General features: G+C 37.6%; 1 protein-coding gene across 1 annotated transcript in view; it reads right to left on the reverse strand.

Moving 5' to 3' along the window:
* Nucleotides 1–13,281, reverse strand: part of WNT9B (Wnt family member 9B) — a 78,532-nt gene that overhangs the window by 37,003 nt on the left and 28,248 nt on the right. Inside the window, exon 2 of the mRNA XM_044055229.1 lies at nt 12,927–13,183. Coding sequence (XP_043911164.1) covers nt 12,927–13,183 — 257 coding nt within the window. The remainder of the gene's footprint in view (nt 1–12,926; nt 13,184–13,281) is intronic.

Consider the following 13,281-nt stretch of genomic DNA (forward strand, 5'->3'; position numbering starts at 1 on the left):
GTCCTTATAACTAGCTTTACTGAAAGCAGTGACTGAAATGTGAAAAAAATAATGGAGGAGAATGTTTTAGTAGTGTTGCCTTCATATTTCGTTTATTGGGGGGACAGTAGGAGCATAACGGTTAGCTGCTGGGACGCATCAAGTATCCACGGGTCACTGTTCGCTAATGATGTTGCTGAACTGGGGACTGCAAAGGGGAAGCCATGTCTGGTCTATGGATCTCTTCATGGCTTATTTTTGAAAGAAATGGAAAGTGTATAGTGTTGATCTGGAGGAAGACCTGAGTATCCCATGATGTCCATGGGCAGGTTGCTGTTTAGATTTTGTGGGACCAGATCCAGATGAACTTATGACCCCACAAAAAATTCTGGGGAATGATTTCTGAGGCACAATACCATCACAATGTCTTCAGAGGAGTGTTTTATTCACTGCTGCAGCAGCTGACCTGTGCTATCCTCCAGAGTACCAACCAGAGAACAATATTTTCAGCCAGGGTACTACCCCTACACTGGGGTTGGTGGGAGAGGTAAACTGCTTTCACTTGATGATATCTGACAACAAAACTTAATAAGCAACATTTTGAAACTAGTCTTTTTAGAAATCAGTTCTTGTAAAATGGAGCAAAAGAAATCTACTAGTAGAAAGTAAGACAGGAGAAAAAAGATTTTGTAAACAACAATGTGCATGAAAAAACAGGTCCGCTGCTCACATGACTGGTTCTTGAAGTATGGTCAGTCCAATAAGAATTGCAGTCATGATTGGTATAGGTAAACAAAAGCAGAAGCAAAAGAAATGAGTTTTAAAGCTGTTATGGAAGTTAGATTATCTGCAAGCAGTAGTTCAGAAGTGAGGGATTACTCTGGCAATTAGCACATAGGATTAAGGCTATGTGCTGTTAGCAGTCTTATTCTGCAGTCCAGGGTTTGATTCCAGTCAGTTAACCAGACAGTGCTCCTCAGCTCTGTGCAATGAGGATGCATTTGCAATGGACTGGTAGTACACATAGGGTCTACTACAAGCTCTCTTATGCTATATGCTCTCAGTAACTTGTTCATTGTCACTGGCTTGAATAAGCAAGTGTTCAAACTCCCAAAAACACGATCTTCCATAAATACTAGCTTCCATACCCCTACCAGAACCCTAACTCTTAACTGTAAAACTCTATTGCACCTCCCTAACCCTAAAACTCCCTTCCCACTCCATAAACATAAAACCCCTTCCCAGCCCCTAACCCTAAGACCCCCTTCTCATTCTCTAACCCTAAAACTCCCTTCCTACTATCCAAACCTTAAACTCCCTTCCTACTTCCTGAACCTAGAACCCTATCCTGGTCCTTAAACTAGAACCCCATCCTGCTCCTTAACCCTAAGACCTTCTTCACACTCCCTACCTCTAAGACCCTCTACATGCTCCCCAAACCTAAAATACCCTTCCTGCTCCCTAAATCTAAAACTTATTTCCCAATGGTGCCCTGATTCATGCTTCCACTGCCTGTCCCTCCCTCATCGTGGCTGCTGCACTTACCTCGCTCAGACTTGATTCGCATATGGAGTAATTGGCTAGGCATAAAATAGCCTACAAGGGCAGTTAGCCTAGTACTAATCTATGAAACTATGAACCCATGTGTAGCAGCTGCTTGCCTGAACTTGTATTTGAGTTCAAATGCTAGCAGTAGCCTACCCAAGCTTCAAGACTCTTGACTCCCTGGCATTGAGACAGTTGGTTTTGAATGCTTGAGACTCGAGCATTTGTCAAACACCCAGTGGGTGTACCCAATGAAGAAGTCATTTTTAAAAGAATAACAAGACAGGAAGCTGTGAGCAGTGTTAATGCCACTGTTGTCATAGATGGTACCTTGGTAGAGGGGTACAGATCACTCCTAGTGCAAAAAGTAGCAGAAAGAGAAGCAGGAATAAGACAGTAATGACTGATGCCCAGGTGGCAAGTGATGTTGTTACCAACATAGTATTTAGGGTAATTTACGAATTTGTACATGAGCTGACATAGATGAGAAACTAACAGTGAACACACGCAGAGGAGAAAAGAGATTTATAAGAAGTTCAGTTACCAAAAGTAAGAACAGAGGAAATAGACCTACAGTCCCAGTTCTGGAAATTCAGGTGAAGAAAACAAACAACTGAAAAATGGGGAGGTGAAAGCTATACATTTCACTTTTCTTTCATGCCTAAATGGAAAAAAGGATGTCTCTTGGGACATGTATCAGTTTCTTTGCTATCATTCCCTAGCAACAGAGGGGCTGCACCTAAATTCAGAATGACAGTTCCTGTCAAAAGCATATCTGGTAACTTGTATTTAAGCTAAGACATGGTTAGACAATCACTATCTTTGGAACTTTTATTATATACAATTTAACTGAGTAAGAATAACACCACAAGGGTGAAGTCTGAGAATTCTAAAGAAAGCCCAAGTGGGTAAATACTACATAACTTACATCTCCTACAATCGAGTTTTGTTAGGATCTGCTTTAGTTAGTCAAATACCACTGAAACGAATCCCTGAAACTATATGCCAAGTCCTCAAACCTGCCCCTTGTGATCAGCTGCAGCGTAACAAAAAGTGTTTTGCAGGGGGCAAGCCTCCTCAACACTGGGAATCTATCCCCACACCTGCTGGCCTCACTGATGAAAAATGTTCTTGGCATTCTCTACAGAATTTTGTGAAATTAAACAGCAGTTCAGAAAACTTTCAATTTAAGTGAATACACATGGCAATCTGATGCAAAAGGAATGGAAAAGATGGCATGTTGTAGGGACACACAGTGCACTGTGCAGGAGACAACATATGACAATCTGATGTAAAAGGAATGGAAAAGATGGCATGTTGTAGGGACACACAGTGCACTGTGCAGGAGACACAACATATGGCAACCTGATACAAAAGGAATGGAAAAGATGGCATGTTGTAGGGACACACAGTGCACTGTGCAGGAGACACAACATATGGCAACCTGATACAAAAGGAATGGAAAAGATGGCATGTTGTAGGGACACACAGTGCACTGTGCTGGAGACACAACATATGGCAACCTGATACAAAAGGAATGGAAAAGATGGCATGTTGTAGGGACACACAGTGCACTGTGCTGGAGACACAACATATGGCAACCTGATACAAAAGGAATGGAAAAAGATGGCATGTTGTAGGAGGCAACACAACATTCAGCTGAAAAACAAAATTACATCAATATGGCAAAATCCAACCAGCCATTCTGGGGTAAAACAAACATAATATTAACCATCTACAATTATACAGGCATATTAATACTGCAGAGCATGTTACAATATTGTGAAAGGAATATGTTTTTCTAAGTTTCTGTCTACAGTAGCAGTTTAAATCAGGTTGCCAATACTGTAATATTTGCTTTTCTCAGTGGTGTTGCTGTCAGCAACACTCATGTTTTATTTCCTGCATGTGATCATATTACACTGGTATGTAAACATCAATGGCCAGATACTTCAATCTTTTTCTACATCTACACTTTTTAACTTCATATTTCAGTGTAGGAAGTGCAAGTGTATAACTTTTCCAATTTCCTTGTACATTTATTTGCATTTTTGATTTGCAAACTATAGATATTTACAAAAGAATGAGTTATGCAGCTGTTTTACTCCTTTTTCTGTTCGGATTCTTTAGTGTAATCAAGAAAATATTATTTGTAAGTTGCCCACATGCTTAATTCACATGATTCTATGTCCTTGATAAATATGCTATGTCCTTGATAAATAGCATGGGAAAACTGCATAAATTGTGCTTCAGTTAAGATATCATCATTAAGGTTTTGAACTTAATGTTTTAAAAAAAAGTACCTGCATCTTTTGAGGTATGGTTCTCTCTAACTGCAGGGCAGGGTCAAAGCTGCACAATATGGATCAGGTATAGCATGCATATATGTCCGCAGAATTTCAGGCCCTTTTTTAAGTGACTGCCTGATATAATTACAAATAAAAATCAGGTTATTCAATTATATGTAACAAAAGTTCAAAAGACATAATTTTTAAAACTCAGTTATCATTATTGTACAAAATGTTTTGCAATGAATGCATTAACGTCTTTGTGAGTAGCACTATCAGCCTTGGGAATTAATTTGATAGAAAACCAGGAGATCTATATTCATGTTCTTAAGTCATAAGTAGTCTTATTTGTCTTATATTTCTTTCTTTTTTTTTTTTTTGAAGAGGAAGTGAACAGTATCAGAGAGAAACAAAAGCTGGAGTAAAGTCAAGTTCCCCGCATATTCAGGAATACATTTGATTTTTGCTTCATTTGAGAAGTGTTTACTACTGGTGAGGTCCTTCATATGCCTGATTGTATAAGCAAATTACAGAGGAACAGTTTTCTTTTAATCTAATTCATTTTTATTTTGACTAACCAAACTTTTGTTTCCAGATGGCAGGTCAAGATTCGGACGCCCTTTTCCTTTGGGAACCAAATATCTTCCCAAGACTAAAAACACAGTAAAAAGACATTGCAAGAAATATTGTACCAGGTCTATGTGTCTGCTAAATGTATCTAATATAAAAAATATGCTTTGGGATGTTGCAGAGAAAACATGGCAGAAAATGAAGAAATTAATTGTCATGCATATCCAGATGAAGTTTTTTAATTTATCTCAAAAAGCTAGATACAGGTGAATCAGAGGGTAAGCAAACATATTAAACATATTACTTATTTCTTGACAGATATGCCAATGTATAAACACACACGCACACACACACACACACACACACAGCGAAATAGAGGCATGTTTACCAAGGTGACAATTTTAGGAGAAAATAAGTAGCCCAAATAGAAACACATTTCAGAAAGTGTATTAAAAGAACAAACAGTGACATTGCATGTTGTTGTTGTTGTTGTATCTTTCGGCTTTTCCCGGTTAGGGATCACCACAGCGGAACTCCGGTCCGCTAATGATTGGCAGTAGATTTTTACGTACAGCCCTGACACACAACCTTCAACGAAGGTATGCCCATTCATGCATGTCTCCACACAGAAGATGCTTTCGCTGAGGATTGAACAGGACAATGTATTACTGTGAGACGACAACGCTACCGCAGCACCACCACCGCATATAAACAGTGACATTAAAGTTTATTAAAAATAGCCCATGATAGCTCATATAAAAGTATTGAATGTCAGGATTGTCACAACAATGTTATGAAATAAATTAAAACTTCAAATAAATGCACTATGTTGTTCTGGTGTATTTATATAAGAATGTTACTTGAGTTGCACTGCAGTTTTGATTTTTTTGGCACTTCCAACCCCATGTCCTTACTTAGCACTTAGCACACCTCTAGAAGTAAAATTTGGCATTTTGGTGTGGCACTATTCTCCATGTCTATAAAAATGCATACTAACACATAACATTTGAAGCCAAGAATTTGACAGCTTAGAAAAAAAAATTCAAGTATTCAGTAAGACTGAATTTAGACGGCCAGGCTACATTGCCATTAACAATGAAGATGAGTATCATTCAGTATAAAATAAGTAATAAACACTGTTGAAAAAATATTTTGTAAAAAATGAACAATATATGAAGGGTGAATCCAATGGATTATCAGGGTCAAATTCTTAAATGGGCCTTCTCTCAAATGTGTTTTCATTGAAAAAGTAATTTTTCTCTTACTGCTTATAACAATATGATTGATTTCCAGGATCAAAGCTTTCACAAAAGCAATAACAGTTTGAACAACTTTTTCACAATAACTTTGCTGAAAGTGATAGACTCTGAGCACAGGACTGACTCTATCTCAGAATATAATTTTCTCTGAGGTGCAGTGATGTATCTAGCAGCTGGGATGTGCAGGTACATGTAGTCTTCACACCCTTTCCCCATGGTGGGAAGGGTGTGACAGGTTTAGTTGTCTGATAAAAACAAGCTAGAGGGAATGTGTTTCAAAGCAGTGTTTTTGGAAAAATATTGCTCTTGTGGTGCAGCTGCTAAGGAGGCCTCTGTCAGAGGTGACTGTTTTAGCAAAATATTCCTAAAATTAAATTATCATCAACTAAATTCTGCTTAGTTCTAGGCTGGTACCTTTCAGTGCTATGGCTTCTAGAATCTTTTGCTGCTGAGTTCAGAGGCAAGTTACAATGAGTCCAGGAGTTGACAGAACATACCACATTAGCAGACGCAGTTCTGAAGCAGCAAGCTTTAACCTTTTAATTACTGGATTTATGTCAGTATGTCAAGGGTACAAACATGACTCTAACAGTGAAAGAAATCATTCATGTTACAGTAATATCTGTTTAAAAAGTGAAAGACCAGGCATTTTTGCAAACATCTGCATGTCCAAATATACAAACTTCAAGACTGTTCATCTTCAGAAATGACATAATATTCCTTTTTCCCCTAAAGTTTAGGAAGAGCAAACATAGTATAATGGCATGTTTTGATGTTAACTGCACATCGGTGTTTTTGTCATAGTGTTAATGCACATACTAAAGGTACCTTTGAAGGAAGTAAACATTTCCATGAAAACTGTGTTTAGTCCCTGAACAATGATAAATGTGAACAAGTAACTTCCTAAGAAGGTTAAAAAAATCACCTGTTACTACAAACGGATACTGAATCTGTCTACCACAGGGATTTCTAGGATGGGATTTGAAGCTGCACTCAGTCCACATTTATAAGAAAACTGGTCTTAACTGAAATATGCTACCTTAAAAAAAGTTAGCTAAAATGCATTCGTACATAATCTGCTCACGAGGAGCAGTTAGTGCTAAAATATGCTTTCTTTACAAACACCTGCACATCTATTACAGCTATGCAAAAGATTCTGTTACTTTCTATAACTGAAAATTAATTTTTTTTTCTTTGCATGAACTATTTGAAAAGATGAGGATACATCTCCCATCTATAAAGCTCCATCTCCAGAGTGTAGGTCTTTACAAGCAGGCTAAGTTTGAGTGTCCATGTGATCTCCACTAGGGTGCATACATTGAACTTATCCATTGGGTCTCCCCGGAAAAGAGGCCATTGGTCAACCAAGGGAAACTAAATATAGCATGAGGCACAGCTATTGAATACTGTATATGCAATTATTTTTACCTGAATATTTTAAAAGATTGCTTATATAAATCCAAAGGAACAAAACAAAAATAAAATCACAGTTTTCTTTCATTGTTCATCAGTGTTTCCGAGTACGTTTTGTGTGTGTGTGGTGTGTGTGTGTGTGTGTGTGTGTGTGTGTGTGTGTGTGTGTGTGTGTGTGTGTGTGTGATACACTCCCTTTATCAAGAAAGTAGGGCTCGTTAAACACACATGCTTCGGTGACAAGCTGTGTTATCAGCATATGCACTCCTGTCCAACAGTGGTACCCAGTGACTGTGTGAAATACATTCTCTCACAATACACTACAACTCAGAAAGTGAGTGTGCCCCAGTGAGAATGAGCTACATCTCACCAGTGTGCACATCAGTTTGATTTCCATACTTCGCTCATGTTGGCATCTGCCACAGACAGTAGATGCAAGGGCTAAGGTGAAATAAAAACATTCAGGGTTCAGTGATGCGCATAGTTCCAGTACAGACTATTGAAATCTTGTCCAGCAAAACACAATTCACATGACAGCATGTATATAAACTAATGGTACTAAAGCTGTAATATTCATGTCAAAGCAGGAATATCAAACAGTACTTTGAATTTATAAAATGCTATATTCATTTCAATGAACTTACATGGAATATATTATTGTACCAGTCATTGTAGCAGTGCAACATACTTCATCTGTCGGCAGGGTAATAACGTTTAGCCTGGTGAACAATTACCTGTCTTACACAACTTTACTGTTGTACAATATGTAACATACCGCTATATTTACACTGTTTGAACTAGTGTGATTGTGCTGTTAGTATATAAAGGAAAGCATGTGACATGGGCGTATATCAGGTGACCATGATCAAGGTAGTCTGGAACAAATGGCTGCAGTACAAACACATTATGTACTACTATAGCTGTGTGCACTATAGCAGTACAAACACGCTGAAGTTACCCAAAAACTAGTAAGTGATTGGGATGCATAGCAACTATCATTGAAAAAGAACTGTGTGTCCCACAAACTATACTGTGTTAACTGTACTGTGTACAAGCAATGTATCTTATTACTACAGCTGAAGTGTATGAGTATCTGGTGTTGAGGAAGTACAAGGCACAGGACTAACTCATAATATCAGGTGCCTTATCTCATTGCAGGTCATATGCAGGTGGGAGTCATGTGGTGTAATTATGGACACTGACCCTCATGCACTCCAACTCAGATGTGTGTACACTTTCAGAATCAGTGCTGGGTGTCATACAATGCTCTCCTGCACCCTCAGTCCTGGTTTCACTGGGGGGACTTCAATCTTTCCATTGTCATTGTATAGACCCCTGACAAGTGCTTTTGCCAGCCAATTCTCTTTGAGGCTTTTGACACCATCATGGACTGCCAATAAGGCATATGACCAGCATCACTCGACTGGATACCTTTTTGCTTCTTGGGATTCATTCAGAAATCAGCAGTCCAAGTATAACTAAGGGAGTATAGAGGATGGGATGGAGCTACTATGCAGTGGAGGTGGGGGTGCAGCCCCTACAGAAATGGTGACAACATTACAGTAAATCCCACCATCTTTGGTTAAATTATTCTTTTTTACCATGGAAGAGGTAGAGCTCATGAATTTCCTTGAAGCAGTGAAACAGAATGTGAAAATTCAAACTGTATTTCATAATGATGTCCATGCATGCTGTTGGGAATGTTGATATGGATTACCGCAGATTGTTTTGAGCTTTCTTGGGTGTGTGTTGATGATGATTGTCTGTATCACATCTGTAACCTTTCAGTTGTTTGAGTTTATACAGAAACATCCACTGAGACAGATGCCAGTCTAAGGACATGAATCCATTCACACCATCCACTTTGTCAGATCTGTGACAGAAACGTTCTCACCTTCTACATTTGTTACATTTCCTTGGGGGGAGGTGATAGAATGATTCACTAAAACATGTTTGGCAAACTGAGTTTTGTTGAAGTACATTCCCAACATTCATGATACCCCTGCTATGATGCAAGACAATAGGAGTCTTTGCCCTGCAGCAGTATGACCTGTTTTATTCTGCCTACAGGTCACCACAGGGTCACAGAAAGTGCAGAATGCTTTATGTCATGATGCCTGTGCTTTCTGTCCCAAAACAACCTCAGTACAATAAGTGTGACAGGGATCCACTTAAACAGGGTTTCAGTGGGATAGCTGGGTTTGTCACCAGTTATCATGACAAAACATATCAGTATACATCTCCTTGTAGTCTGAATCAACTACAATCCAGCTAGCAGTGGACACTTATCCAATTATATTTGGTCCTAAGCTACTGTTTGGGGTAAACTTTCACATCTTTTAAGGCACATTTCTGAAAGGAATGCATTGAAATTGCACATTCACAAATGATTATCTTATGCATTAAAATGACTGCAGTGGTGCAACGTGACAGCAGGAATATAGGCAGCATTTTAAACATATTGCAATCAGATTATAGTAGAATGTAAATCTGTTTTATATTAGTAAAGCCATAATGTATTCACTTGTTATCCAGCAACACAAAAGTGCACTTATAGTACAGTCACTACAATTATTATAATAATATATTCACTGCTATTATGATGAAACTATTTTGTACATTGTAGTTGATAACTGGACTGTGTCATATGTGTTGTTTGACCATGGACTTTGCTTATTTTTCATTATCTGTTGTTCATTAGTCAATGCTCAGAATTGTTTGTACAAGTGAGTTTTTAATCTGTCTTCCTGTATTGTACTACTGAGTCTGTTTATTTATATATTCTTGGGTTACTTTGCACATAATTGTAGCTACTTTTTAATTTCATTGTACTAATATTGTTAAGGAACTGGTACTAATTTGCTTTAACTTACAGTATACCTTACACATTTATGAATACTTAAATGTTCTGTAGCTCTTTTTCACAGCACTCCATTAAGAAAAAAATCCTCCCAGCTTGAAATTGCAAGTCAACAAAAGCAATAAGCAAATACATAACCAAACAGGTAAATATCAACAGCTCAAATCTTTGCACCCTCCACAGTTACATATAAAATAAAGCATAAGAGGTCACGTGTGAATCTGAGTGTACTGCAAAAGTTGTGACAGACTGACAGGGCGATCTAATCAAGAGCATTTTCTGAACCCATAGAATATGACTTCCTTTTTATGTGTTCCTAGAAAGACATTAAGTGAAACAGTGAAAGAACAGCGAGATTTGGAGAGTGGGAACAAAAACTCCCCAGACAAGGGAGATGCAGTGACAGGAAGCATTTAGCAGTTAGATGAAACACCTCTCGGCTTTTGAGATTTTTACAGAATGTACAAGTTTTTGCTCATATTTTTGGTCTTTTCCTAATAAAATGTGTGGCTTTATGGCAAATTATTGAGAATACAAATCACTAAACAATGTCAGACATTTGTGTTTTAAACTTTATATCCTTCAGAAAATATATGTTAGCACAACACCTTTTATCCTAACAACATTCTAAGTTTGTAAGAGCAAAATTTAAAATCTGTCCATATATTTCTGCTTTCCCCCTTTTGGCTTTGTCCAAATTTCTTGAGCAGTGACCTGAACTGCACATTAAGTGGCAACAGTTATAACACAGAGGCTCTCGCTGGAAAATCAAGGTATATAAATGCCATTGTGCTTCAATACATCTTTAATATTTGTATTTTATGGGTTAAAAGTACCGCCCGGTAAAAAATCTTGACTATAAACACATACACAAGCATATATATCTATAGCTATAACTAGATCTATATCTGTATATCTATGTATTTATATATATATATATATATATATATATGAATTTACTCATAAATAACAAAACACCCAAAAGTCTATGTAAAATTATTGAGATCCTAACATCCACAGAAATCTGCACATGCTCCATGGAATAATATCAGAGCATGCAGCTTTTAAATTGTAGCTTTTTCATGAAAATAATATATTGTTAGTAGCATCTTAGGCCTATGCCACCAGATTGTAATATCCTAAAGGCATTTGTGATTTAATGTAGGAATGTAGTGGTTCAGTTATATGAAATGAACAGCAATGCCATTGGAAAATGTGGTCTTGCAATTACTGAAAATATATTAGTAGGAAGAGTAGTTTAGAAATATACATGGCTATGCGTGTAATTGTACCGATGGATTTTGCTTTTAAATGTTTCTCACAAGATGTCTGTAGGTTTTTTCTTTGTGTCAGGTACAGGTGTCATTCCAGAAAGCAGGTATCTGGGTTCTAGCATCACATTAACTCATTCATTCTATGAAGATGGCAACTCAGTCTTTTGTGAGGGGTAGTAAGGTCACATTACCTTATAGACTCTGAGGATAACAGCATACGAAATAGAAAAAATGGTGGTGAGGAAGGTAGCACAAACCAGCATGCAAACTACAGCAGCTGTGCCCCAGCAATTCATCTCAATCTTGAGCCCCTCCAGTATCAAACATTTAGTGCAGATGTGTGAAGCCTGCACTCCCAAATGTAATCAAATCAGGCCTGCATTCTCTGTCGAATAAAATCATTTTACAAAACTATTCATCATCACTTGATTGCTTTTCTTAGTACCTCAAGCCCGCATCTTAAAAAATAAATAAATAAAAGAGCCAAATTCCATGCTGCCTTGCTTAATGTCACAGCTATGGTGAAACTATGACAGATTAGTTGTGTAGCACTTAAGTATGAAGCCCATCAAAAATTCCATTTTCTGTTCAACTCTGTCATCTCCTGCTGTTTTACGCAGGTCATACCAGATGCAGGCACCTTCAACAGAGAAACGGGGCTGTGAAATAAAGAAACTTGAGCTTCATCACTTATAGTCCAAAACTCTTAGTTTAACATGTCTTAAATAATTTATTTTCATTTTTTGTTAACTATCTTACATTTTTATCAATACTCATACCATAAACCTAAGTTTGTCGTGGCGACCACAGTGGATAAAACTAATTAGCATTTATAGAACCTTCCATATTATTGTTATATACTTTTGTACTACGAATCTTGTCAGATTTTTTGTTTTCTAGGGATTTAAGTCTAGCATATACGTGAAAGTAGAGGACTACTGTAATTCCTTTCTTAGTTCCAATCACAATAACTAGTACTCCATACCTAGACATTTATAATGAGAACTCAAGTTAAATCCATTGACACCAGAATATTAATTAATTGATTGATTGGTTGATTGATTGGTTGATTGATTGATTGATTGATTGATTGATTGATTGATTGATTGATTGATTGATTTACTTACTTACATGTTATTGAGCTGGTTAGTTCCACTAGGCCAGCAGGGGAGATCTGAGGTGGATGGCAGGATTCATACTGAGTAGGGTAAATTTGACCAAGGCATCGGGTCAATTCCCCAAGTCTTTTCAATATGTACTGTGGGATCTTTTACCTCTTCCTCATTAGACAAGTAACAAAAGAGGTTTCATTTATTCAGGAAAATATAATCTATCATCCACTGTAATGAGACAGCACAGAGGAATAATGTTCACTACTGTAGTCTTTCATCTCTAAGGTCTACAGTTCAAACCTGGCCTTCAGGTGGAATGTGCAGGTTTTATCTAGCAACTCAATTTTTATCCCAGTTCTGCAAAACTAGGCAGAGTGGCTAACTGAATAAATTGTTCCTAGGTTTATACCACAAAACTTTCCTTCTCAGGTCTGTGCTGTAAATGAAGTATTTAGATCAGTTAACAAAATTAAATAAAGTAATAATAAATCATTAAAGGAAGAGTTTTTAAGTTCAATTTGTTAATTTTCCTCTATGCCTAACCGCATAACTTCTGTGAAATTTCATGCCCACTTTCTTTGACCAGTGGAAAGACATATGTTCCTTTGGAAAAGAAATGTCCTTACCTCGTTTTAGGAGATTGGTTCGGCCCTCCAAACTGCAGTTCCAACGTTCGTTTCTGAACTGGTACTGACACTGCACAAGGCCAAGGTGAACAGAGTCCTTTAGAACATCCGCCAAGCCTGGCTCCCGACGACACAGCCTCTTCTGCTTGCGAGAGAGTTTCAGAATTTCACACTGTTTCAGGTGGGCCTTTTCTGCAACAGGACCCATTGACAGGCCAGCTGATGGAAGCAGCGTAAGGGGTTCCTTACCTGTTAAACTGAAGAATATAAGAAACTCTGGTTAGAAAAGTAAGTATTAAAATTCTGCATAATAATGGTTTGAGTACCAGATTTTTTTTTGTCTGAAGGCAGTAAA

This window comes from Protopterus annectens, chromosome 13.part0 (genome assembly GCF_019279795.1).
Source record: "Protopterus annectens isolate FY-2018-M chromosome 13.part0, PAN1.0, whole genome shotgun sequence".
NCBI lineage: Eukaryota > Metazoa > Chordata > Ceratodontiformes > Protopteridae > Protopterus > Protopterus annectens.